This window comes from Saimiri boliviensis, chromosome 10, assembly GCF_048565385.1.
Source record: "Saimiri boliviensis isolate mSaiBol1 chromosome 10, mSaiBol1.pri, whole genome shotgun sequence".
NCBI lineage: Eukaryota > Metazoa > Chordata > Mammalia > Primates > Cebidae > Saimiri > Saimiri boliviensis.
Genome location: NC_133458.1, coordinates 95,426,472 through 95,453,555, shown reverse-complemented (window position 1 = coordinate 95,453,555; position 27,084 = coordinate 95,426,472). Strand labels below are relative to the sequence as shown.

The 27,084-nt window shown below is 43.0% G+C and overlaps 1 protein-coding gene and 1 long non-coding RNA gene across 4 annotated transcripts in view; one reads left to right on the top strand and one right to left on the bottom strand.

Annotated features, from left to right (window-relative positions):
• Nucleotides 1–5,534, top strand: part of CPVL (carboxypeptidase vitellogenic like) — a 202,148-nt gene extending 196,614 nt beyond the window's left edge. For both annotated transcript variants that reach the window (XM_074379889.1, XM_074379888.1), the window contains one exon: nucleotides 5,292–5,534. In XM_074379889.1, the coding sequence (XP_074235990.1) occupies nucleotides 5,292–5,402 (111 nt within the window). In that variant the 3' untranslated portion in view covers nucleotides 5,403–5,534. The remainder of the gene's footprint in view (nucleotides 1–5,291) is intronic.
• LOC141580155 (uncharacterized) overlaps nucleotides 1–14,232 on the bottom strand; it is a 28,157-nt gene extending 13,925 nt beyond the window's left edge. For both annotated transcript variants that reach the window (XR_012512246.1, XR_012512245.1), the window contains exon 1: nucleotides 14,171–14,232. This is a non-coding gene — a long non-coding RNA (uncharacterized LOC141580155). The remainder of the gene's footprint in view (nucleotides 1–14,170) is intronic.
• Nucleotides 14,233–27,084: the final 12,852 nt, after the last annotated feature.

Sequence of the window (27,084 nt, the reverse complement as noted above, 5' to 3'; positions counted from 1 at the left end):
ATTCTGTATTGGAAAGCAGAAACCATAAACCTATCCTACGTATTCTGCCTCCCTAACTTGCAGCTCTCACATGGCCATTTTCTCTTCCCTGGTGGGTAGCACCACCTTTACAAATTTGCCCATGTCAGAAGCCTGAAATGGGGAGGATGTGTTGGGGGATGGGTAGAGAAAGTCTCACTTTCTATCTGAGTAATCACTGATTTTGTTGGTTCCATCTTACTACCCTCTTCTCCTGCCCCTTCTCCCCATCCCTCCCATGAGCCCATATCGTCTCTCCTGATCTGATAGTCTCCTGATTTGCCTCCTTAGCATCTAAGGAGGAGGCTAATTTGGAAGAGAGTTAGCCTCTTCCAAATTAGCCTCCTCCTTAGATACTAAGTCATTCTTCTACAATGCAAATAGAAGCATGTCACTACCCTACTTGAAACGCTCTAGGATATATCTGGAATAGGCAAATCTATAGAGACAGAAAGCAGATTAATGGTTGTCAGAGGCTGTGGGGGAGAGGGGAGTGAGAAGTGATTACTAATTTATATGAGTTTTCTTTGGGGTGATGAAAATATTCTGCACCTAGATAGTGGTGGCACAACACTGTGAATGTACTAAATGCTGCTGAATTGTACACTTTAAAATGGTTAAAATAGTAATTTTATGTTAAGTGTATTTTACCAAGTTGATTTTAAAGCCCTATAGGATAAGGTCCACTCATCCCAGCATGGAGCATCACATGGTCCTGCTGGTGTTTGCCTGTTCATCTCTCTCTTCTGTTTCCCTCTATTTCTGCACGAATGGGGCGACTTACAGACTGCTGCAGGTGCCCCGTTTCATGGCCTCTGCATTTCCACGCACAGTTTCCTCTATCTATGGTGGTTCCTCTGCTGCACGCACCCCAGTTTCACGCCCGCCTGCATTTCCACGCACAGTTTCCTCTATCTACGGTGATCCCTCTGCTGCACGCACCGCAGTTTCACGCCCGCCTGTTTTTCCACACACAGTTTCCTCTGTCAGCGGTGATCCCTCCACCCCCACCCCGCCCACCACTCTCCATTCAGTGATCTCCTTAAAGACCACCGAGAAGCTTCCCCTGACACATCTCCATCAACAAGCCCACTGTGAACTTCCCTCTCTTTTCTGTCATCTAAACAGGCACAACTGGGAAGCCTTTACTGCCCGGTCCGTGTTTCTAGTTCCAGGGAGAATTACACCGTTTTCTAAAAAAAATAAAGAGGAATGAAGCTTTAAAGTGTTTGTATAAGCCTGTTGAAATTCATGACACATTTGTGACCCCCTGAACATCTGGAACACATGAGCTTAGAAGCTTCAGCTCTAGTGTGGAGGCACCCAAAATAGACAGTTCTATCCAGGGAGCCCTGAGATTAATCTTGTCACACTTAAATATGTCATTACAGCCCCGCCACATTTTGTTACTAACCTCTAAAAGCTGCCGAGCGGTCTGTGTCTTTGATTTGTGAATGGTGAGTGGCTTGACTATAAACAACAAAGTGGTTTATTTTTCCACGTTCAAAAATATATTTAGTTTTGAAGTTAATATCAGTAAAATGCTGTATGCAAATCTGCTTGAGAATATGCGTTGTTTGGGAATTTTGTGGCATGTGAAATAAGCTTTGTTTCTTAACGAGCTTTCTTTTCCCCCAGTCTTAATGACACAACTTATAGTGTCATTGGGTCATTACATATGGCAGCTCGGAAATTGGACTGGGGTCAAGCAGGTCACTGAGAAGAAGAGTAAGAACACATGACCCCTTCAGCTCTCCTTCACCACTTGATTATTACGGACAGGGAAGGTGTGTGTGCGTGCGTGTCAGTAAATACCAGGGGAGTGGATGCCCAGGAGGTGAGGTCGTGGTATTTACTGACACACACGCACCCGCTTTGGCCTCTCAGAGTGCTGGGATTACAGGCGTGAGCCACCGTGCCCAGCACGCTCAGGTATTTTTATGCACATTCAAGTTTGAGAGCCATTGTTTTCTTTTTCATTTGTTTGTTTGTTTTTAAGGTAGAATCTCACTACATCGCCCAGGCCGGAGTGCAGTGATGCCTTTTGGCTCCCTGCAACCTCTGCCTCCCAGGTTCAAGAGGTTCTCCTGCCTTAACCTCCCCAGTAGCTGGGATTACAGGCACATGCCACCAGCACGCATGGCTAATTGTTTTTTACTTTTAGTAGAGATGGGCTTTCGCCAGTCTGGTTTCAAACTCCTGACCTCAAATGGTCCACCCACCTCAGCCTCCCAAAGTGCTGGGATTACAGACGTGAACCACTACACCTGGCCAAAAGCCATTGTTTTAAACAACCTTCTTAAACCAAGGTTTTTGATGAAAATGTAGGAACACTATGTTCTAGGGTAGTTAGGTTGATATAGGCATATATTCTTTCTTTCTTACTTATTTATATTTGAAGATGGGATCTCCCTTTGCTGCTCAGGCTGGAGCGCAATGGCTCAATCAGCTCACTGCAGCCTCAAATTCCTGTACTCAAGCGATCCTTCTGATATAGGCATTTTGATTCTGGATTCCAAATATGAATAATTGTTGGAAGAATCATGAAAATGACCAATATTTACTGAAGGCCATGCCAGACCGGGAACTGTGCTAAGTATTCCAGGGACATTATTCCACTCACTCCTCACACAACTCACAACTACCCCACAAGGTAATACTTGTTTCCCAATTATAAAGTAAAGGAATCTGAGGCTCAGCAAGGTTAAGTCCCTTGTCCAAGTTCACACAGTGTGCAGCGTCTCTCGCCGTGCTCCTGCACTCTGACTTCTGATCCCGGACTGTGAAACACTTTGCTGTCCTTTGTTTATCCTTTGTTAGCTGCAGCTCTGGTTCTGGGGCAGGATGACCTTTAGCTCTAGGGTATTCAATTTATTGCTGCTCCGGACCATTGCTGCCAAACTCATTTCCAGTTGAAGCAGCTGGGTTTTGTCACACATATGACTTTGTTAAGTGTCCTCAGCTGAGCTGAAGCTGCACAGCATCACTCATCAGATCCTGCCAAGGCCAAAGATATGGATGAAAATCTGCAGGAAGAAATTTCTAGCCTGGGATTGCAGGGCGGCAAAAGATTCCCTAGAGGGTCCTATGAAGGGGTTCTTGTCACACATGTTTAATTTCAGTCTGCGATAAAAAGTGGGCATGTTGGGTTTCCAGGTGCAAGCTTGTACACAAATGGTAGGTGGGTTCCACTGTCATTGGAGCGAGGCACAAATGACCACTGATCAACTGCAGCATAACACCAAAGTTTCATATTTGCATGTGAAAGGGTTAAGTCCGGTCCCACATCTGCAAATGGGATCTGCCTCCCTCGCTGTTAATATGAGAAATACAAAAATACAGAAAATCATCTGTTTATATCTGCAAGATTTTTTTTCCACCAATAAACCTCAGAGGGCTGCTGAGAGGTGAAAAAAAATGTTCTGTGACTAAGCTGGAAAGTTCAGTTCAAAGGTAAGGAATGATTGAGTACTAGGATTTGATTTAAAGCATCGCACCAGTGTTTGCATCAGAAGTCACAGTTCCATCTAGTTATCTGACTTACAGTTGTGTGACTTGTGCAAGCCACTGAATAATTACAGATAGCTCGGTCGCCTCAATGCTTAGGTGAATGCTGCTCCCTGCAGTTGTGCAGTGCACAGCTTATGCAGCGGCAAGCTGCAATGTAAATTTCATCTAATGATGTTAATCCTTCGTACTGCACCTAAAGATTGTAAGATGGAGGGTGTTGGGAGGTGGGTGCACATTTTCTATATAATAAATTCACTATGCAAATACACTTTTTCTGCCCCAGTTTCCTTCAGATTGAGACAAGTAGAAGAACCCAGCCTCTTAGGAAGGGGCTTGTGAAAGTGACCTTTCATTGCTGATTGTGATTCAGCAGCTAGAAGTTACTGAAAGTGATGCCCTTTTTGCATATATTTACTCACTTCATGCACTTACCGCCTGTCCATTCTCCACATACGCAACAGGACGTCTCAGGCCAGGCTGACCTTCCTGCATGTAACTTCCTAACACTCAGTTTCAGTTTTTGCCCTTTTGGCATTGAACCATGACAGCTTCCCGTTTCCCTCTACTTAGAATATTAGCTGACACGCTGGAGGCTTAACGAGTAGAGATCAGTCCTCTTCTGTTGATTTGATCTCATCTTCGTTAAAGATGTTTTAGGAATGTTTTATACAACCCAACGAGGGCTTGGGCTGCATAGTTATATGCAGCTGTCAGAACTGGTGAGTCTATACTTAAGACTCGTGAATTTCATTATATCTTAACTTGACTCAAAAGAAGAAAATCTGTAAACACATATTGAACGCTGATGAATAATGTGATGCTAAAGTATTTGAGGAAAGCACATTATGTGCCCATTTTACTTTGGTATCTGTCAGAAGATAAGATGGACTAATGAATGGATGTGTGATGGATAGAAGCACTCTTACATGAGAAAGCAAAGTGAAGTGAATGTTCATGAGAGACTCAAAATCGTCACTATATGAATTGTTTTTGAATTTGCTATATATTTTTAAATGTTTTATAATCCAATATTAGAGAAAAAAGAATGTTCTAACTCTATGCTGCTCAAAATAGGACTTTTATTTCGAGGGTCAAGGTGGTTTTTTTGGTTTTTGTTTGTTTGTTTGTTTCTTTAGAGATGGGGGTCTCATTCTGTCACCCAGGCTGGAGTGCAGTGCATGTGGCACAATCCGAGCTCACTGCAGCCTCCAACTCCTGGGCTCAGATCCTCCTCCCACCTCAGTCAAGGAAGTTTCTGCTTTTTAAATTGTTTTAAGAAGCACAATTTCTCCTTTATTACTGATAAAGGCTAAGATGGAAGGGCTGGCTCACTGTGAGGGCCAATTGGGCTGGCTAACTGCAGGATGGAATTTAATAGACAATCCACCCTGTTGTAGGCAGACCTGATGTACCCCAGAGGTAGTGGGCTGGAGGTGGGCCTCACCAGCTAACACTTGAAGTACAGCACTCCCAACTGAGGGGATCACTCTCAGTAGGAAGAAGACAAGGAGTAATTTTAAATTTTTATACTCATGAGAAATGAACACAACTTTGTGTAAAATTAAATGTTTTAAAACTTCTATCTTAATGTGCCCATTATTAAAGCCATCGATAGCCAGATAGACAGCCTATCCAGAGACATGCATTGGGGAGAGTATGTTCTGTATTTCATGTAAGCTTTAAATTGAGTTGACTCTGAATGAAAACTGTTCATGTATTTAGAATATCCCTTTCTCTAAATATCTGTTCTTTTACTTTTTAAGGTAATTGTTCGAGGCGGAGGACATATTTTACCCTATGACCAGCCTCTGAGAGCTTTTGACATGATTAATCGATTCATTTATGGAAGAGGATGGGATCCTTATGATGGATAAACTGCCTTCCCAAAAGAGAACATCAGAGGTTTTAATTGCTGAAAAGAAAGTTGTTACATCAGAAAATGTCATAGAAATAAGAAAATTGCCTTTCCATGTCTGCAGCAATAAAAATTATCATCCTTGAAACAAGTCAACTTTTGTTTTTGGGGGGAGATGATTTATTATAAAATTAAAATAAGTATGAGTAAGAATTACATGATTTAACTTAAAGGATGAAAGGAATGGATGATGTAACACTGAGACAGAGATGCATAAATGAAATTTTGGGGGCTTGAATAGGAATTTTTAATTTCTTCTAAGAGCAAGTGAAAAGTGCAGTTGTAACAAGCTGTAACAACATCTTTTTCTGTCAATAACAGAATTTTGGCATGCCATGCATATGAAGATGTTTGGCACATATTATTGGATAAGAACAGCTCAATTATCATCCCAAATAAATGGATGAAGTTATTATCATTTTGGGGAAAAGCTCCTCAAATGTATCATAAAAGAATTCTTTGAAATAGAAATCTTATACATAAAAGTAATGATGAAGCAATTCTTGATAAGCGGAGGATCTTACGCAGAGAACAAACTTAATCTTTGCCTTTTCATTTTCTTTTTCCTTTTTTGAGTTTGTTGGTTCATTTGAGGTGTACACACTTCTCAAAGAGCCTGCAGGCTACATTAGTTACAAGAGCCATTTTAATTTGGGCTTCAAATTCTCTACTTCTTTTTCCCAAATAAAGAACAACCTAATTTTGTAGAATTGTTAGAATATAAAAAAATTACAATAAGCTGGCATCAATATATGTTTATAAATATGCATACATTAGCCATTTTCTAAATAAAAATCACATCCTGGAACATCTTTTTGATTTATGCATCATGTGCTCACGTCTCTTTGAAATTCTACAAGACGTTTGGCTTTTTCCACCTCGCTTCCTTCTCATATTACCCATCTATGAATTGGCTCACTGGAGAATTAAATTTCAAAATCAAAGTCTGTTCTTGTGGCAAATATGTTAATGGAGTTTATTCTTTTAATTTCTCATTTTGTGCCTGATTTCATCCAGGTTTGTGATTTTCCTTTTTAAATTGTTCATTGTACCCATGTACTAGAAGTCATTAAATCAAATTCTTAATCAAAAGCAGATTTTAATTATTGCAGAGAATAAACTGGGGCAGGGGAGGATGCAAGAAGTTCTTTCATGTAGTCCCTTCTGCAAGTTAAATTAGCTGTATTTGGCCCCCTATCTGTGTACTGGAAAGGGCACTGACTGGCTGGGAGACCTGGGTTGAGTCTCAAGTGGATCACACATGCGCTGGGTGTTTTTGGAGAAATCACTTCACCATACCAGCCTCCCCAAAACTCAAGGAAGGTAGCCAGAAGAGGAGATCTCTGAGGTTCCTTCTGGTTCACATGTCACTGGAGTAGTACCTATTTACAAAGGTACTACGAGATGACCCAGTTGATCCTCATTATTCGAGGATTCTATGTTTGCAAATGGAGTCTACTTGCTAAAAACCGCAATCCCAATATCAGTACTTGCTCTTTTGAGGTCGTGTACAGAGTGGCAAAAAATTTCAGTTGCCCAACGTACACGCTCCCTGCTGGGGTCAAAGAAGGAGACACTCTGCCTTCTTGTCTCAGCTCTCATATCAGAAACAATTGCCTTTTTTTTCTCCCTCTGTCACCCGTGCTGGAGTGCAGTGGCATGATCTCAGCTCACTGCAACCTCTGCCTCCTGGGTTCAAGTGATTCTCCTGCCTCAGCCTCCCAAGTAGCTGGGATTACAGGCATGTACCACCAAGCCAGCTGATTTTTGTATTTTTAGTAGAGACGGGGTTTTGCCATATTGGTCATGCTGGTCTCCATCTCCTGACCTCTGGTGATCCTGCCTCCTCGGAGGATCCAGGCATGAGCCACCACGCCCAGCCCAGTTGTCCTTTTCTAAGTAAGTCTGTTTTGTGCCATATTTTTTGGCATTTTTGCCCTTTTTTTGTGGCTGATTTTGCTGTTTACAATGGCCTTACGCGTGGTCCTGAAGTACTGTCTAGTGTGCAAGAAGATTGTGAAGCAACTTACAGAGAAAATACAAGAAGTAAGTATTTTGGTTTGTTCAGGCATGAGTTAAAGTGCTGTTGGCCCTGAGTTCCATGTTAATGAATCAACGCTTTAAAGGTGACTAAGAAACATACTTAAGGTTATGTATTGATCAATTGAGAAGAACGTTGTGACCACAAGCCTGAAGGAACCTAAGCCTGTATTTCTCTCAGAAGCAATGGTTCAGAATTTGCTAATTCTGTTTGCATAGACGTTATAGAACATAGCTACAGTGGATAAAGACACTTGACTGTCTTTCTAGAGCACTTGGCATAGGGACTAGCACACGATAGTAGCTCAATAAATGGAAATTGTAGATGTTTTCATTTTTATCATCTCCCTGACCCAGGTACTTAGGACAGTGGGGAGTGCTGAGGTGGCGGTGGGGCACAGTCGTCAGACTTCCGGGAGCAACCCTAACCAACTCATTTGAGGATACAGTTCCATGAAGATTGAATCTGGCAAGTATTTTACCTTAGAAGAAGAAAGGGAAACTAAAGAAAAACTAGTTTTTGGATTTAATTGTAGAGAGCCCTTGGGGTAGAGACTCTCCAAGTACAGTGCACGCCCTCCATAGATGTTCTAGACAATCCGTGACAGTCCAAGGAGAAAATACTAGGATATCTGTCTATATTTGCTTCATTTCAAAATGAGAGCACAGTTCAGCTTTCCTAGTATTTAATGCTGGATTCTCACGATGCCCTCTCTCTGTTCAGACATCAGACAGATGTCTCATGTGACTGCAATTGCTGTAAGCAGACAACATCTGCAAAGAGGGAGAGGCATATGGAAGAGGTCCACGGAAGCATCTTCTCACGGTCCTGCATCTAGCATATTGCCAATAATTGCACTGACATTCATATAGCATGTTATCAGTGTGATTCGCTTCATAAAAAACAAAGCCTTCAAAGAGTAGGACGATTATAACACGTTGCAATTTGATGGCCAGTGGTCAAGGGGGACTTCCGTACCACACTGCTTATCTCATGGTAGTGCGTTTAAAGGAGTTGTGAAACCTGAGGCTGAGTCATGGATCCTTCCTTTGACAAAAAAAGCATTGCAGAAGTGCCATCATGGCAAGTGGCGATTGTTAGTATGTCACCTAGCAGATACTTGTTTAAAAAAGTAAACACACAATCCACCTTTTCAAGGTAGAAGTGATCTTTTCACTTAGTGAAATTAATTTGTGAGAAAGTTAACTTTTCAAAAGAAAGTGAATCTATGGCAAGAGCCTTTTGAAAACAGATGCTTGGAAATGTTCCCATCTTACTATATGCACATTACAAAACCAAAACTAAAAAAAAACAAAAAACAAAAAACCTTAAAAGCAAGGAAAATTTCAACAATTGTCTTTGTGTAATAGATGGAACTGAAAAATGAGATTTGGGGATTACCAAAGCTCGTCTGGTGAGGCAGTTTTTCTTTTGGATCTCCATCTCTCTGTTAAGTGTCTTTTTCAGCTCTGACGGACTTTGAAACCAAGCATTGAACTGTATAGCCAGACGTTTGCATGGCTGTATCACAAAAGGGTAACCCAAGACTTTTGAAAATGACAAGACATGTTCAAAACATCGACGTATCGAAGATATTAACAGTAATATTTTAGAAAGCATTTTTACTATTAAAAATCAAATACAATTTTTAAAAATTAAGTATTTTAAAATTTCATCTTTATCCTTTTGCAGTTTCCACTTTGATTAAAATTTCATAATGTAAATATTGTTAGTACAGTAGTGGCATGATTATCCTTTATAAATTAAGAAATAATTTTATATATATTTATAAAATATAAATACAATTATGAAGATATAGATAATAATTATGTTATATAATAAACATAATATATAATTATATATAATGTCTTCCTTTATAAAGTATAATCATGCCACTGCTGTATAACAATAATTATGAAATTTAATCAGATTTAAGCCAATATATAAAATATATAATATAAAATATATATGTATGTTCAGTAATTTTTTAATGATAAAGTTGAGAGCAAAAAGATTTGGAGACCACTGTTTGAGATGACAAAGTCTAAATTTAAAAGTAGCCTTAAACTTTGTTCCAATTTTGTTATTTAAAAAGGCAAGGCATCTAACAATACATGATTCTTTTATATGAAAGAAAAGGAAGGAAAGACACACACACACACACACACACACACACACACACACACACACACACCCTGGAGTTTTCACAGCTAATGGCAGAGCCCAACAGGAATCAAAGTGGGTCTCTGTTCATCCTCATCCTCTTCCCATAAGGCACCCTGCTCCCGATCCCTCAGCTCTTCCTGTTCTGTCAATGGGTAGGTGTTAGGGTCTGTACTGTCATTAATAACGGGCTTAACTTGGAAAGAGCTGTAAACCAGATCCTTGGAAACTTTCTGATGCAGTATCCACTCTGGAGACTCAAGAGGGGCTAATGTAAATTTGGATTGTGATTCTCTGGAAAGCGCTAAGAGCTTTCATTTAATTATTGATTGATGTGAAGTTCCCAAGTTATATTTTCTAATGCCACCAAATATATGACAGTTAAGACCAGAAACCAAGGGCTGAGATCTTGTGGCGAGCTTCTTGACTTAAACCCTGTTTCCTGAGGAAAGTCTGGTGTTCCCTTTGTTTCTTCTTGTGAATAACAGGCCTCCGACTCTTACTGCTAATGATATATGGGCCTGGGCTGTGTCCATTTTGTCCCATGTAAGCCTCTGGCTCTAAGCTCAGAAACCATTTCATTCTCCATGCTGGGTCCCTGAGGGGTTGCCCCCTGGTGGTCAGGGCCAGCTGCAGAGGTGACTGGGAGTGGCATGTTCGACTCCACCATCACACAGGAAGTGGGTTCCCCGGGGAGAAGCACAGCTCCCTGCCCAGATGTGTTTACTGTTTCTTGCATATTGTAGTGGTTATTGTTATTAAAATCCTGAGGATTTAAAAAAACATTTAGAAAACCAACCTGAAAGGGATTGATTCTGTTGCCCCTGAGACACTGAGCCTAGGAATTAAAAGCAGACTGCTATGATTTATATCTGCTCAAACCCAAGGAAAGACATCTATCTGCTCAATCATTTGAAAGGGATTTTTGGCAACCTCAGGAGTATGACGCGGGCCGTCCGCATTCCCCTGGGCGCTGTGTGTGTGAGGACAGCCAGCCAGGGCTGCCACTGCTGCTCACACAGATTTCACCAGAAACTTCATTGCGTCTAGACGGGTCTTTGGGGGCAAATGTTAATCTTTTTCTTAAATCTTTAATTTTCAGATTGCAAAAGAAAGAGCTGTTTGTTGCAAAATACTCAGATGTAAAAATTTCCTCTCACCAATCCCACACCCACAGCCAGTGGCAGCCACTGATAACTCATCCCAGGCTGAAGAAGGAGGGCGGGCCGTCTTGAGCACAGTGTCACCAGGACTGCACCCAATGGGGGAGAGACAATTGACCCCACCAAAAAAACCCAGGGCATTGTTACTAGAAGAAAGGGAGCCTGGATGTTGGGCAGCCAAGAGCCAAAAAATATCCACCATATGCAGATATCAAAGCTCTGTAAAAAGATTAAAGGCGGTCTCTACATTTTGACATGCAGTGGGAATACACACTGGTAATTTCCCTAATTTCCCAATGAATATTTACAATCAGAATTCACATGTACAGCTAGTCACGTTTGATGAGACTTTAAATTTTCATCCATGAATCAAAGGGAGCAAATGAAGTGCCTGAGAGAACTGCGAGTATGGGCCGGGGGAGTGGGATCTTGTGTGAGAAGAATAGGAAAATCCAGACACACAGCACCAAGAACAGAAATTGCCCTGGACTCCTGGCTCAGTCAAGCTTCCATCTTACCCCAGGATGTGCCATGTTCGTCTTCTCGAAGACAGGACCTGTTCTGCGTGCCGAAGATACGGAGACAGATCTAGCCAGCTCCTCTGCTGCTGAGAGCCTCTAAATCGGGAGAGACGCTTATGAAGGGAAGGCTGGTGACCACCGCATGGATAACTCCTCGTGGAGTGCCGCCTACTTTAATAGATGAAGGCCCAAAGTGCTTTGAAAGCAGAGGACAGAGAGCATGACTAATTCCTCCGAAGTGAGGAGTGGGGGTGAGACTGGAGACCTTCCAGGGGAAGAGATGCCTTCTCTTATTTTTGTCTTCCCACCCATGATGATTTAATTATTTTGTTGCAAAATCTGAATTTGCAAATGAGTGTCCTCAACTTCTGTTGCGGGGGAATAGGAGGACCAATTCCCATATTACACTGATTGGAAGAAACCCTAATGGTCGTGCTTTTCGTTTTCCCATCTTGTCTCTGTAGAGTCAGGAAAGATCTAGAAGGCTGTCTCCCTGCAACCCCATCCATCAAGTGGCCTTGGTGGCGTGTGAAATGGCATTTCCTTACTACAATCCTCGTACATTGCATGGTAACATGCCAGAACATGCCATCATTGACCAATTTCCCGTCTCCCCTGGGAAGAGAAATGTTCTTTAAGGAGGACATTTTGAAATGGCCCCATCGTATGACTCACTGGAGGAGAATGCCAAAGGCTTTGGGGCAAAAATAAACAAAGTTAAAAAAAAAAAAAAAAGGGTAAATTCTGTCAGAAAAATGTTCGGACTGATGTTGCCTGGAAAATGGAAGCTGATCTTGGACTGGATGGAGGGTGGATTTTGTTTACTCCCATGAGGTAGTTTGTTCAGGGTAAAATTCCACTAGAATGTCTTATTTGGTAGGGCTATATGGGGCAGAGGAAAACAAATCTCTAATCAGTCATGGTTCCCTCAAATGAGCTCCTCTGTCCCCCCAAAATGTTACTGTTTGTTAGGCTGGTGCCTCAGAACCGTTCCTTAAAAGTTCTAGTTTCTTACAGAATGAGAAATGCAGTTCTTTTTTGTCCTCATAAGGAAACCAAGCTCCATGTGGTTTTGCTTCTAGATCACATTCTTCCCTCACTGGACAGTCAGAAGAGAAAGATGAACCAGTCGGGGAAACATGCGATTCTGAGCTCCAGTTCCACATTTTCCTCCATTTCCTACCATTCAGTGGAACGCTTGTCTCTTCTTGGGTTGGAGTAGAGTACAAAAAGAGTTGATAGTCACATATTCAATATAGAAGCATTAAAGGAAGAGAAAAACAATTCAGTAACCCTGTGTGATTAGGACATACTCAGTCATGTAAACTGAAACCAGGTGGTTTAAAACTACCAGTGCCAACAACTCCCATGGAGTTGTCTTTTAGTACAGAAAATGCTGGTAAGGCTGAGAATGCAGAGAGGTTTGTGCTCTTCTCCCCTACTTTTCACTCCAAACAAAACCTCAGATTCCCAACAGCAGGTACCGTAAAATGAAAACAGAGACGAGAATATAGAAAGACGAGGAAGTTGTGGGAAGCCTTGGAAAAGGCCAAAAGAAGGTAAAATGGGATGAGTTCTTGAACCACCAGTGGCAACGTTTGCTACCACCCCAGAAAGTGAGGTGAACTCGAGGCTTGCGCCTTTCTCCCCAGCCCCAGGTGCAGGTGCCACCCCCACCTTTGAAGCCCAAGATGCTGCTGGTCTTTGTGATGATCCGTCTCCCCCTCTGCCCAAAGCCACCAAGTGAACAGAACAACTTGGCATTTGGAGTAGAGAGTAGGGGATGACAAGCATCTCTGGGGACAGAAGTTTGACACGGGGAAATGTACCATGGGAGCTGGCAAGGGAGAGCTGCTGCGTTTCCATGTGTACCATGCTGAGGGATTCGAGCACCTCGATAAATGTCTAAAACAAATTGCTAATAAATGGCCTAACAAGAACTACCAAAAATCAGACAGTATAAAACAATATATGCCCCATGATATGCGATTTAAAGCCTGTTTCTTCTCACGATTGCCTGGACAGATTTCATAAAACCACCATAAAAGGATTCTGTATTCATGAGGGAGAGCACTTGAGGCTGCACAGGTCTACTCTTCTGTTCCTCAGTCGTGGACACCTTTTTAGTTCACTGGTGCAGCTGTTCCAAACCATGTCCACTCTCAAACTCCGAGATGACACAGTGTGGCTTCCCTTACTCTCAGCGAATGGCCTTGTCTCCTACCTTACTTAGAAGATCAAAGCAACCCAACACCATATCCCTCAAGTTTTCTTTTTCACCACCACACACTGCCATAGCATCATGATCCATGTTCTCTTCCTATCACAGGGAAAGGCCTGCCCTCTCTTCTGAGCTCCCTGCGCATGGCTCCAGTTGTCCTAATGGAAACTCAGCTTCAACGCGACCAGCCTGCTCATCCTCCCCAAACCAACAGCTTCCCTTCGTTTTCCCTGGTCTGCGAGAACATCCATATTCTTACCATCAACACCTTTCTCTTGTCCTCCTTTTACATTCACCCAGTGGCCAAAGCCTATTTATTCTACTTCAGCAGTATCTTTTGTAGCTCGCTCCTCCTTTTTCTTCCAGTTTCTAGATGATTGCACAACCTGCTCTAGTCTTTCACCAGTCCCCACTGTTAATCCATCCTAGACAGCATTGCTATTTCATTTTCTAATGCACCAGTCTAATCAACTCACTCTCTGACTCAATGGCTGCCAAGTACTTAAGTGGATGTCAAAACACCCTGGCTGTGAAGGCCTGCCACACACTGACTCTAGCCTACTTTTTTTAGTTTCTCACCTTTCAGATGTGTCCACTCAGATGAGGGGGATTACTTACCTTCCTGCACACACCACCACTATTTTCTTTCTGTTCAGCATGCTGGCTCTGTCAAATGAAATCCTGCTCAGCCTTCAAGACTCAACTCAAAAGCGTAAGAGAGCCGGTAAGCCTGCCTCCTTCCTCGTTCCCTTTATCCACCCCCTGCTTATAATCACGTTCTTCTGTGGATTCTCTGTCTCACTCCAGGAACGCATACTTCTGCCTTTAGTCAGAGTTCCTGACATTTCCCTTCATTTTCCCTCTTTTGAGCAGGTACAGCTGACCCCGTGTCCTTGCTTTAGGGAGGTGAACAGCAGGATGAGATGCAGAAGGATTCTGGGAGCATTTCTGGCTTTTGTTTCTAAAAAGCCAGAGCCCAAGGGGAGGATTGTGTTTGAGGAAACAGAATGGCTTGGAAAAACATGCCAGAATTGTCAGACTAAAAGGTAATTCCCCCAGATGATGCAAGGAGCAGGTTCAGTGGGTTCTTCTTGGCAGGGGCCAGGTCTGGGCCAGAGCCGGGGGAGGAAGAGCCTCCAGGTAGAGACAGGCCCAGTGTGATAGCTTGATTGGCAGAGGATCCTTCCCAAAGCCCTTGTCATCACATAAGACTCTCGGAACCTGACAACCTTGGTGTGGGCGAGGGGAGGAATAATTGAAATTTCCCACTGTGCCAACAGAGTGGGAACTCATAATTTTAAAATATCATTGTAGAAAATAGACCCATTTCTTAGCACCTGAATTTGTGATCAAGATTCCTTATCTATATATTCAAGTACACACAGCACAACGTTTCCCCTTGAAGAAGAGCACCTGACTTCAACAAGACTTATTGCGTGGTGGAGATCCAGCAGTGAACAGGACTGAAGACCCTTCCTCAAAGACTGCGTTTCCGTGGAGGTCAGTGTTCAACAGCATACCTACATGCATACACAAAGACATATTGCTAAGGGCTACGATGAAAATCTCAGCAAGGTAAGGAGAATAAAGCCTGATGGCAGGTGAGAGTGTGATCCACGGAGGGGCCAGGAAAGGCCTTCCCGACAGCCGATGTCTGAGCAGGGCCGGAGGGAGGGGCAGCCATGGATCTCGCTTGTACTGGGCAGAGTCCACGACCAGCACTGAGGACCAGCAAGGGGTCCAGGCCCTGAGAAGAGAAGCTCCACCACCCCAAGGAGAACGTGGTGATGTCAGTGACGTGGAAGTTGGTGGCTCAAGGTAAAACCTGTCTATTTGCTTCCTTTGCTTCCCCAGCAGAGTGCCAGACACACAGTATGTGCTCAGGAAATACGGATTGAAAAAGGGATGAGCCAAATATGGATATTTATGCCACACTGAAAAGATACAAGACATAAAAATATAAACAGAGAGAGCACAAAAATGGCCAAAACACCCATAGCCGAGATAGAACCACAGTATTATTATTCATCTAGGCTTTTATTATTTGCAGATTCTGTTTTTTCCATACCGGAGACAATACCACATCCTGTTGTCTTAATCATATTGCAACTTTTAGTATCATCCTTTGTCTCGTTGAAATTCAATTTCTCTCTAACTGGCTCCAACAACTTGGGCAAAGTTGTCAGGAGGCAACTGACACTTTCAAGGGTCACAGAGGGTGCTCAGTAGCCCCGAATTTTATAGAAAGGGAGATCTGAGGGCCACCAAACCCTTTGAAGATGAAGACCCTGTGGTGGTGTGCTGGCCCACACTGCCCCTTCTGACCCCTGGCTTCAGGGTGCCAGGGTCTGGTCTCTGGCTCAGGGAACATCCTTGCTTCACAGTGCTCAGGGTTCTGCCATCGTTAGCAAGATGGTGCCTGTGAGACTTTCCCCTCTGTTTAGGGTGGAAGTATTGGAACATTTCCTAGAGAGGCATTTTGTTCCTCTCAGGTCTCTGCTTTTACTTAAGCTAGTCACTGCCCCCAGCTGTTCCTAATTCTCTCTCTGGATGAATGACTCAGCTTGATTCAATATCTACAACTTGTGGCTTCTTAAAGGAGCCAGACCATTTTGTAAAACAATGAAACAGAGCTCAAACCAAGTAAAATCACCTAAGAGTACAGCGTAAATTAGAAGGCATAAAATGTACTGATTTTCAATGTCCAAGATTCTAACTCTTTGACTCTGAAAATAAACATGTGCCTGGGATTTTTTTAAAAATCAGAACTTAACAGAAATCAGACAGCAAGTCTCCACCCTTCTCTGATGCAGCCTCCTATCCTTCCAACTGCTTTGGGCATAGGTCTTTCTGGAGAAGCTGTGAGACTTGTTCTGAGGTGTCCTCTTAGGTCCAGGAGAAGTGGAAGGGACAAGTTCACAGCCAAAAGGGACGGCTCTGTTAAGTGTCCTTGGAGTAGATGCAAATTTTACAGGTGAACCAGCTTTCTTAAGGACTGAAGATGTCTTTGGCTGTGTTAGATTTGCTTTTGCCATGAGCAACACATGAATTTATTCAAGACTTGTATTACCAGAAGGAAAACAAGCCTAAGCCAGGACAGAATTCATGGGAAATATAAGGGAAACAAAACAAACTCCATCATGACCACCAACAAACAACCCACAGTTTGGTGGAGATGATTAGCATCACATGGAGAATGGTGCCCAGGTGGCCAGGTGGGAGGATGTCCAAGGACAAAAGCAGCTGCCTCTCAGCTGGCACCGCCCGGAACATCCAAACCACTTGCAAGGACAGAAGTGCTTCCTCCCTCGCTCCCTCTCTCTCCTTCTCCTGCTTCTTCTGTTCTTCTCTCCTCTTTCCCTGGAGCAATGGGGATGTTCTAGGTTGGAACTTTTCCAAATGAGAGGGTTCTGCTGAAGAGCTGAAGATGGAAACTGAGTGATGGTTGGGTGGGATTGTAGGACTAGTAGTTACCTAGGAATGTAGATATGATTTCTTATCACTCTCCCCACACCCTGGATTTCAAAGTACGACTTCCCTCCCTAATAAAAAGTGCATTCGGCTGTCTCTATGGCTGTCTTATAATCAATTCATAGTGAGTTGATGGGTGCTTTGAGCTTAACCAGACCCACACATAACCTCAAGTCTAATTCTATCATGTGGCTTCTAATGCCATCACACGGAGCCTCTGGCAACAAGGCCATTTTAATGTTGTTAATACCCTCTGCCTCCCATGCTCATCCTGCCAGAATCATTTACAGTTCGGTTTCTGAATTTACTCAGAAAAGATTTTTTTTTCCTTTGGCAAGATGGTATCCAGAGAACACTTTTCTAGGACAAATGGATATAAAAGTTGTGTTCACTACAATCCGTACAGTAGTAAAGGCCTTCAGAGGTCTGGGTGTCACAGAAATTCTTGGTGTAGTATTTTTACCTTATAATTTTTATTCCATTGGCAACTACACCCATTTAATGAAGAACACTAGTTTGGTTTTCATATTAACAATTCATTCATGTTTAGTTCATTCCAGAAAGCCTTAAGAAAAAAGCAAGGAGGACCAGGGACTTTTGTCTATTTTGTTCTGCCTTGTTTTTGCAGCTCCTAGTGGAGCACCTGACACTTCATAAATGTTCATTCATCTGTACTGTTGAATGAACTGAGGTATTTTCTAATGGGAAATAGAGAGTTTTGTCATCTTTTCAATTTCATGGTATTTTATGTGAAACAGAATTGTTTATCCACCTTTAAGTTAAGGAAAATTTTGACCTAGTTTCACTCTTTAGAGGCAATGAGACCCTTAAAAATAGATTTTTACAAAATCTAGCATAATTTAAACTTGTAAACCACAAGGGTTGACAAGGTATTTACAAAGTCAACCTTTTCTTTCATTGCAAATAGAAATTCTATTTTGTGTTACGGCAGGACTAGAATATTCCTCTCTTGGTCACAAGCTAAGACCTGCCAGCAATAACAAACTGATGGTCCCCTACATTATGCCTGAGAAAAGGATTCTGGCAGAAGAGATGTAATTCAAATTAGATATGCTAAGATGAAATCTCCTCGCTCTCTTCATCTTTGAATAAACAAATCAAAAGTGAATGTATACTTCTGAAAAACAGTCCATATATTCTTAATAACTCGGCTACTTAAGCTAGTGGTTGTGGAGTTGAAAAAATGTAAAATTTCAACCTCTGCTTTTCACAGTTAGAACAAAAGCTGATTTAATAGCTTACAACTCCAACAACGGTTGGCCAAATCCCACATGAAGCTGTGCAGTGATTCTTAAGTGGCTTTTTAAAAGACTCTCTCATTTATAATGAAAATATAAATGAAAATCCAGACTGCCATATGTAATCTTTTCCCAGAGAGAAAAGCTTGCTCCAGATTTGTTGACAGCTAAAGAAAGCCAGTGAGACTCCCAGCAGTAAAACTGGGCCAGGATGAAAGAGGCAGAACTGAATCCTTTGTCCAAAATTCAGATGGAGACCTATGTGTTATCTGGGATTTCTGGGATTTCTGTGAACCTGAACATAGGGAATATGTACCAGCAAGAGGTAAAACTCCATTTGCGACCATGTCAAACCTGGAGCTTCTAATCGTTCATTCTTGTACATCATAACTTGCATGTGGAATTCCAGTGAAGAGAAAAGCAATTTGCATTTAGAAATCTCCAATGTGCTATTGAGGATTTGGGGATGAAATTTCCATGTTCTTCCTGTTTTGATCGTTTTAAAAACCAGTTTTTGTTCATTGTGTATCAGATCCAGCTGTGAACTGACCTGTGAATGTGACTATCTAGAAAATGAGCAAATCAGTTACCGTTTATCTCAGATAATGCGATTTCATGTCGTAAATGATCAGTATAAACTATTTTTGTTAAATATTACATGTGAATATAAATGTTAGATATATTTAACATAAAATATAAGTACTAAAACCTTTTCCTTTACACGCCTTCTTACTTTTTTCCACTGAGTATTCGGGAAAATAACCCTTGCACATCTTCTAGGATTCAGCCCCGTGAACAGGAGATGTGACTTAACAGCATTTAAGCTTCTGAGACTTAACTGGATTTGGCTATTGATTGCTTACCAGCATTAGGTGGGTTATTAGAAATGTAAACTGTTAATTTGGCTGACAATGGGATTGACAGTTTAACAGTATTACCACCAAAAGCAGCTTTGGTTTTAATCTCTAGAACTTTTGTACCGAAGCAGTTTGGATTTGCCAGGGATTTGTGTTTTAAACGGATGATGTTAAAGATTATTAAAGTTGAACTCTCAAGAACAAGGCTGGATATTCACGCGAGGAATGCAACTCTGTGTCTCTACCGGCCGAGTCGCTTGTGAATGTTTGAGGATTCCTGTCACACTCTCAGTTGCTATGAAAGTGTAGACTGGCTAAAGAAAAATCTTCCTCAGGAAAAGGCTGACTGGGAGTCGGCAAGGCGACTGTAAACAGGACCCAGCCTTTCCCATTTCAGAACATTCAACAAGTCGAAGAGCTGGAAATGGCATGACAGAATCATCTGAATACCTAAAAGTTGGGAAGATAGCAAAGTGCGCTTCATTAATTCGAGAAGAGAAAATCAAGAAACAGAGTTGAGGGTTGGAGGCTGAAGAGGCCTTTATTCTGTGGTCAGTGGAAAAAGAGTGTCAGAAGGGTGAGATGGCCTGAGGCAGCCTCACGGGGCTGTGGGCATTGAACTGGTCCAGGCAGCCCTCCAACCCCGAGGCGCTGCCCACGAATCAATTAAAATATTTCATAATTAAGAAAAAAGCATTTCTAAAGCACACTGTCCTATGAAAGGAATTTGAAATAAGCCCAATAATAAAACAAACTGGACCTCTATTTGAGCTGCTACCCAATGTGGACGTGCTGGCTCTGTCATTAGCTCCTGCCTCAGGAGAAAATCTAAGGCCTATGTAGGGCTCTTCCTAGACTGCCAGATTCATGCCACATTCAGGTGACATGAATCGCAGAAGAGGTCGGTACTACCAACCCCACTCCCAACACGACACATTTACATATTCAAAAGATGACAAAAACATCAAGCCTCTGGGTACTTGAAATTCATTTGGAAGAGATCAGGCTAGGACATACCAGAACAATACTTCAAAATACTGATTAAGCAATAAATAACCAGCTACAGTTGAATGCTCTCTGGATTCCAGAGTCTAGTTTAATCCTATTTCGGCCATTTAGATTCCTGCGGAAGAGCTCTGGCCTGTATAATTCCAAGTGGGGCAAGATACAAAAATTTCCAAATATATGCCTTGAAAATACTTTCCTGAAATGGAAATGTACTTACAACTCTTACTGATTGAAAGATCAGATGAGAGCAGCCTAAATATCCATTATTGGGTCTTCTTATATAAATACGATGACTTCCTTTTTTTTTTTTTTTGTAACTAGAGAATGAGGAAACTTGCTATGAACTGATATGGAAGGAACTATGTATCATTCAGTGCTCAAACACAGAAGTGGAAACCACTCTATATATCTCAAACGGAGTAGGATGGAACGCAGGCAATTGGTTAGAAACTGCTGGAAGGACTAAGGAGCAAAACAAGAAGGGGCTCTTTACCCAAAGGCTGGGAAGCTGCCACTGTCCCTTGGCTCAATCCTGCCGGGGATACTTACTGTTGATGTTGTGGAAACCATCCTTGGGCTGCTGGAACCCACAGCACAGGCAGTCCAGGCCCGCTCCGTGTCCCTGCTGCTGCCATTGCCAGCAGCAGGGAAAAATGGCTCATCCCCTCCTCCCACACTGGAACCTGCCACCAGTGCCTCCCATGAAGCCAGCTCAATGAGTGAGTCTGGGAAAGGGGATGGAGGATTATCTAGAAGGGTGGACTCGGACTTAAAGAGACACAATCCGGCACGTCCACCCGTTTGCTACTCAGCATCCACGCCTTCAACTGGACGCACCCAACGGCAGCATCACACTTCTTTCACACAGAATGCAACAAGATCCCTCACACAGATGAATACAACTTCATTCTCTCCCCCAAAACAGAGAATCCAGAGTCAAACCACTGTAAGATGGTGGCCTCAGCCACTGTATTCATCCCAGGGTGACGTTAAGTTTTCTCCTCTTTCAATCACCATGGCACCTTTTATAATGGATATTCTCCCGCCTAAAGGCTAAGTTGTAAAATTAACCACCCACCGACACTCAGTGTTATGCACAGTAAACAAAAAAGAAAATGTGTGTAGCTGCCACAGGTTTTAGTTTGGTGACTGGTAATAAAACTAGTTAGTTGATGATAACAGTTAAATAATAATTGAGAATGAGCTGCTTCCAATGTCCATTCCATCTTCCTTTTTACCTTCGGCCAGAACCTGAAGTTAGTTGTCTGGGATCCTTTTCTTGGAAAGATTATTTAAACCCTCGTTTCTTAAGGGTCTGAGTCTTTAGTTGTCCTGCATGTTGCAATATTATTCCAGTAACTTTTACTCCTGGATATGGAAGTGCTAAGAGGCATCCAGGAGAATTTCCCAAGCTTCAGACGTAGTCCTCCCTGCCACCAGTGTGTGTCATGGCAACCCAATTCTGGGTTCTGATCAGTCACCCCAGCCAGAAAAGTAACTCTCTTCTTTGCCTGTCCATTCAGTGGCAAAAGAAACTAGAAATGGGCAGACAGAAGTATCAAATTCCAGTTCAGTGGAATGTTACTGCGTGTCCTAGAGGAAGCATTCTCTCCTTGGAATCAAGACCTTTAAACCAGCTGATCCATGATTTGTAGACGGAGGGCAAACATTCTGTGAGTGATATTCAGGATATGATGGTGAGAGGAGCCACTCCCATTTTCACCCCTTGACTCCCAGGTCTGTGGATCCTGACTGAGAGACACAGCACCACTCATTCGTTGCTGATTCAAGGCATGATCCACATGCAGTAAAAAAAGCCACCTGGACTACAGGCAGTTATCTTCCAGATGGCACCAGTTTTGAAATTTCAGTTATCTATTTCTAACTTTTATAATGATAACTACTTTTGGGTGATGGAGTATGTGGTAATTCAGTAAGTCCCATGGGCATGATACCAATGCTATATTTCTTTTGCTGTAAAATGAGTTCTTTGGTCATAATCATCATGCTGTTGAATAAGGTTTTGTGTTAAGTTCGCAGATGGTGGTACTGATAAACCCACTGTAGGCAGTGAATGCACAGCATATTTAGAAACAGTGTCCCAGCTTGGGCAACATAGCGAGACCCTGTGTTTAAAATTTTTTTTTTAAAAAAGAGCTGGGTATGGTGGTGAGTGCCCGTAGTCCTAGCTACTTGGGAGGCTGAGGCAGGGGGATCACTCGAGCCCAGGAGTTCACGGTTACAGTGAGCAATGATAGTACCACTGCACCCCAGCCTGGGTGGCAGAGTGAGACCCTGTCTGTATTTAGAAAGAAAAAGAGAGGAAGAGAGAAAAAAAAAGAGACAAAGAGAGAAAGAAAGAGAGGTAAAGGGAGGGAGGGACAGAGGAAAGATGGAAAGAGAAAGAGAAACAGAGGGAGTGAGGGATGGAGGAAAGAAAGAGAAAGAGAGAAGGAAAGAGAGAAAGGGAGGGATGGAGGAAAGAAAGAAAAAGAAAGTGTCTATTCCAGAGGAAAAAATCATGTTCTTCATAATAAAAGTTCTATGCAATAACCTTGCTACCTGATGGCTGGCTGGTCTCCCTGGGGAATGACTCCACATCAGAGGCTCAGAGAGGGTAGAGCCCCTGTCAGCAAGTTAGACATTTATCAGTGACAGGGGCCAGACCAGTTTGGTGCGGGGAAGTTCTCATTGTTGAACCCATGCCTGGCTTCTCTCCCTGCCACAGTGGCCATGCTCTTCATGAGCCTGTGAAGCCTCAGGGTTGCCGGGAATGGGCTGACTGACATCCACAGAACAGGCCATCCTGTCAGCAGACTGCCGAGGGCCTTGTCAGTGGATGTCCTCTAATGAGAATTCACATGGGGCAGTGCCCATACGGAGAGGTCCATCTGCAAACCTTTTTCCTTGTCACCAATATGCTAATCAAACCATTAATGATCCATAAATTGGTATGTATCTCTGCTTTTGGCTACCTCTCCCTCCAGACAATGTGCTCAGTGTTTGGTCCTGAGAACTCCTCTTGCCACGTTCCTGATTTGGGCTGCAATGCTTCAGCAATCCACATCTCCCTGGTGTTTCCAAACTGCAAGGGACTATCTGCAAACCAGGCCCAGATATTTTCTTCCACTGTCAACGGTCAATCCTAAGAGGCCACAGATGTAGACTGGGGGCGAATTAAAATGGCAGCAAGAGTAGACGCTATGGGAGTCACAGCCACTTGCTCTTGAAACTTCCTTGTGCCTTAAGGACCTGCTCAAACCAAACCTGGTATGTACTATTTTACTATTTACACCCGATAGATTTCTATCATGCATGCCTAACCTTATGGCTCGGACGATTGATTGAGTCTCCTGAGTAATAAATTAACCCAAAACTTCACAACGTGCATTTATCGTCTCACATTGTTTCTGAGGGTCGGGTATCTGGGAACAGCTCAGCTGGGAGAATCCGGCTGAGGGTCTCTCACGAGGCTGCAGTCCAGTTGTCAGCCAGCACTGTAGTCACCTTGAAGCTTACATAGACATGCTGCAGCCCAATGGTTCTCAAACAGGGGTGATTTTGCACCCCAGAAAATTGGCCACATCTATAGACATTTTCAGTTGTCAAAACTGTGGGAGGTGATGCTATTAACATCTGGTAGGTGGAGGCCAGGGACGTTACTAAACACCCTGCAATGCACGGGACAGCCCCACAGCAAAGAATTGCCCGTCTTGCAAATGTCAGTAGTGCCAAGACTGAGAAACCCTGCCCTCTCTTGAACTCCCTTTTGCACTGGTCCCTATACAAAACCTGCAGCTTAGTGGGTAACTCAAAGCATTGCTGTGAACAATAGACTCTAAAAGGGTGTGTGTTGCCTGAAAAATGAAAAGACCCACATACTATAACTCTTTCTTTGTGGTAAGCGGTACAAAGTACAATAATTTATCTTTCACTTTGGAGAGGAAATGCCAATATTCTCCAGACCACTGGACCCCTAGAACCTTCGCCAAAGCAATAGGCCTTGATTTTTCTTGGGGATCATCTCCCACCCTCTGGCATACCTTTGTCTTATTAAGGCATTTATGATATTTGCCCCTTGCTGCTCACCATGCCAATTACACGTCACAGAATGTTCTGCAGGATACCAAGATGGTCCAGGCCCCTGCAGACTAGTTCTTGTCAGAGCAGGAGAGGCGACACAGGCCTAAGGTAAGATAGGGAGGTGTTTTGCCAATCCTCCAGCTGGTTGAGAGCGAGCCCCTTCTGGTGATCTTTGCTAATTTGGTACTGGGGGGAAAAAAGCATCCACCAGATCTATAGCTGCATACTAAGTGCCAGGAGCTCTGTTGTGTCATCCAGTAAAAGAGACTAAATCTGGTCTAGTAATTGGTTAATGTATGAATTCACAGTCCTTCTCCAATAACCATCGTCCTTCTGTACGTGCCAGACAGGAGTTAAATGAGGACACAGCAGAACAACTCCTGTACTGTTCAAATGTTAGATAGAAGTACTAATCTCTGCAATTTCCCCAGGGATAAGGTTTTGCTTTCAGTTTACTCTTACATAGGAAGGGGAAGTCCCAAGAAGGTTTCACTTGGCCCTGCCTACCCTAACAATACTCAACACACAGAATTCATATGGAAGTGGGCTCTTTTTGTTTCTGAGATGACAACTCTGTCCAAGAATGGGAAAATAACCAATGGGTGAAGAGACTCATTGGAATCCACCAAAGCAGCCACAAGTCCGAATTTCATTTACTACTTGATTACCATAAGTGATAACCCGTCTCAAATGGGCCAGAGGCATTTTGGGTCTCTAGAGATCAGCATGACTCAGAACCAAGGTCCACAAATCTACCAAAAGCCTGGATATTCCCCAGTGCACAGTTACCCTAGTGAATGGTTGCATGTCTTTTGGGGAAGACTTAAAGGAAGATTGATGCTAGATACTTATACCAATGTTACAGAGTCCTTCCTTAAACGTCCCAAGTCTTTCTTTCACCTAAACTTTAGAGTTCTCAAGCCTTAGCATGCATCAGATTCAGCTGAAGTGAAGTTGCTGGGACCCACCTCCTGATTGTTCTCCTGTCAGTGGGTTTGGGCAGGGACTGAAAATGTGCATTTCTACCAAAGTCCCAGGTGATGCTGTCACTGCAACGTTTTGGCTATGGTTTGGAAATCAGCTATCCTAAGGATTTCTGTGTTTCAGAACTGACTCAGGTCTGGAATGTAGATGAGAGGCAATGACTCTCCATTGAACAACTCAGATTTCTATTGACTAGATCTAGAGATTTTCTGATTACATAAATCAGGTAATTCTTAGGAGACTGCCCATCTAGTTTGGTCCTAGGGCCATACAAACAGTGAGCCAATAGCAAAGGTCTCTGTGTGCTATGATGTTCCACTTGCTGCTCCAGGCTCTCTGACCATTATGGCAACTGTGCCCACCTTGATCTTGGATGATAAGAGCTGCCACCTGGTTCTGCCCCTCCAGGAACCCATCATCCATTAACATAAAGAAGTCTATTTTAATGAAGAGGTCTCCTCTCAAAGGAGGGTCTCTTAAGAACCCTCAACAAGACGGCTGGCTTGAAACATCTGCCAACTCTGGAGAAACATGACCACGATAATACCTATCAAGAAAGACCTGTTCTGTTCTTCTTACCACTTTATCTTCTGCATCCTGGAGGGGTCAGAAACTCTGGGGTGCTTGAGTTTTATCCAGACAACAAAAAAGAAATATCTCAAGGGATGGTTTTTAAAAAGTATTGGGGGCCAGGTAGGGTGGCTAATGCCTGTAATCCTAACACTTTGGGAAGCTGAGGTGGGTGGACCACATGAGGTCAGGAATTCCAGACCATTTTGGCCAACAGGGCAAAATCCTGTCTCTACTAAAAATACAAAAATGAGCCAGGTGTGGTGGCGTGCGCCTGTAGTCCCAGCTACTTGGGAGGCTGAGGCAGGAGAATCACTTGAACCCAGGAGGCAGAGGTTGCAGTGAGCCAAGATGGCACCACTGCACTCTAGCCTGGGTGACAGAGTGAGACTCTGTCTCAAAAAAATAATAAAAATAAAATAGAAAAGATATTGGGAAGTACAAATAAGGTTGCTTTATAATCGAACCCTTTATCTGCTTATTCAGTGTACCAGTAATAATGGCAAATGGTGTGAAAACATATAGAGATGGTTATATCTCTATAGAGAAGGCAGACTACAAAACAGCATGTTCTCAGACAAGGCCACAGTTTTCCAGATCCCCAAGGGTCCATGGAGAAAGGCAGCTCTCCTACCATGAGCCGTGAGGATTCTGCCATGGCCCCAGAAGCACACTCATGGGCTTTTATTCCTGCCTAGCCCTCTCTCACACCTGATTACTCTGAAAAGTCTGCAAATATGCCTGCCCACTCACTGGGTGCTAAACTACCCCAAGGCATTTCTGAGTGTTCAATAAGAGACGGGGTGAAGTGAAAGGCAATTTCATGGAGCAACCCCCCAGGAGGTTTAGCCTTTAGACGGCCTGAGTTTCAATCCTGAATGTCCCTATTTGTTAAAGAATCTATCAGTGCCTTTCTTTAGTGAATAATAAAATGAGCTATTCAAATGAAGCATTTAAATATATACACAAGTCTGTTTTTGGATTCTGCTCTTCACAGGCACCAGAAGGACAGCAAAAAGTCTACTGGGACCACGGCAACGTGAGCAAGAAGGGTAACAGGAGGTGAGGTCGGAGAGGGAGGTTCTGTGTGTGGGGGTTGGGGGCATATGATATATAACCTTTAAACGCTCAATGAGACGGGAGCCACCGTAGGGCTTTGATCAGAGGGCTGACGTGACTTGATGAGTGTTAACAGGATCACTCAGGTGCTGTGTTGTTCTATGAAGAACAGACAGTGGGGGCAAGAGTAGAAGCAGGAGAGTGTGGAAATAATCCAGAAGAGGGACGACAGCTGCCTGCA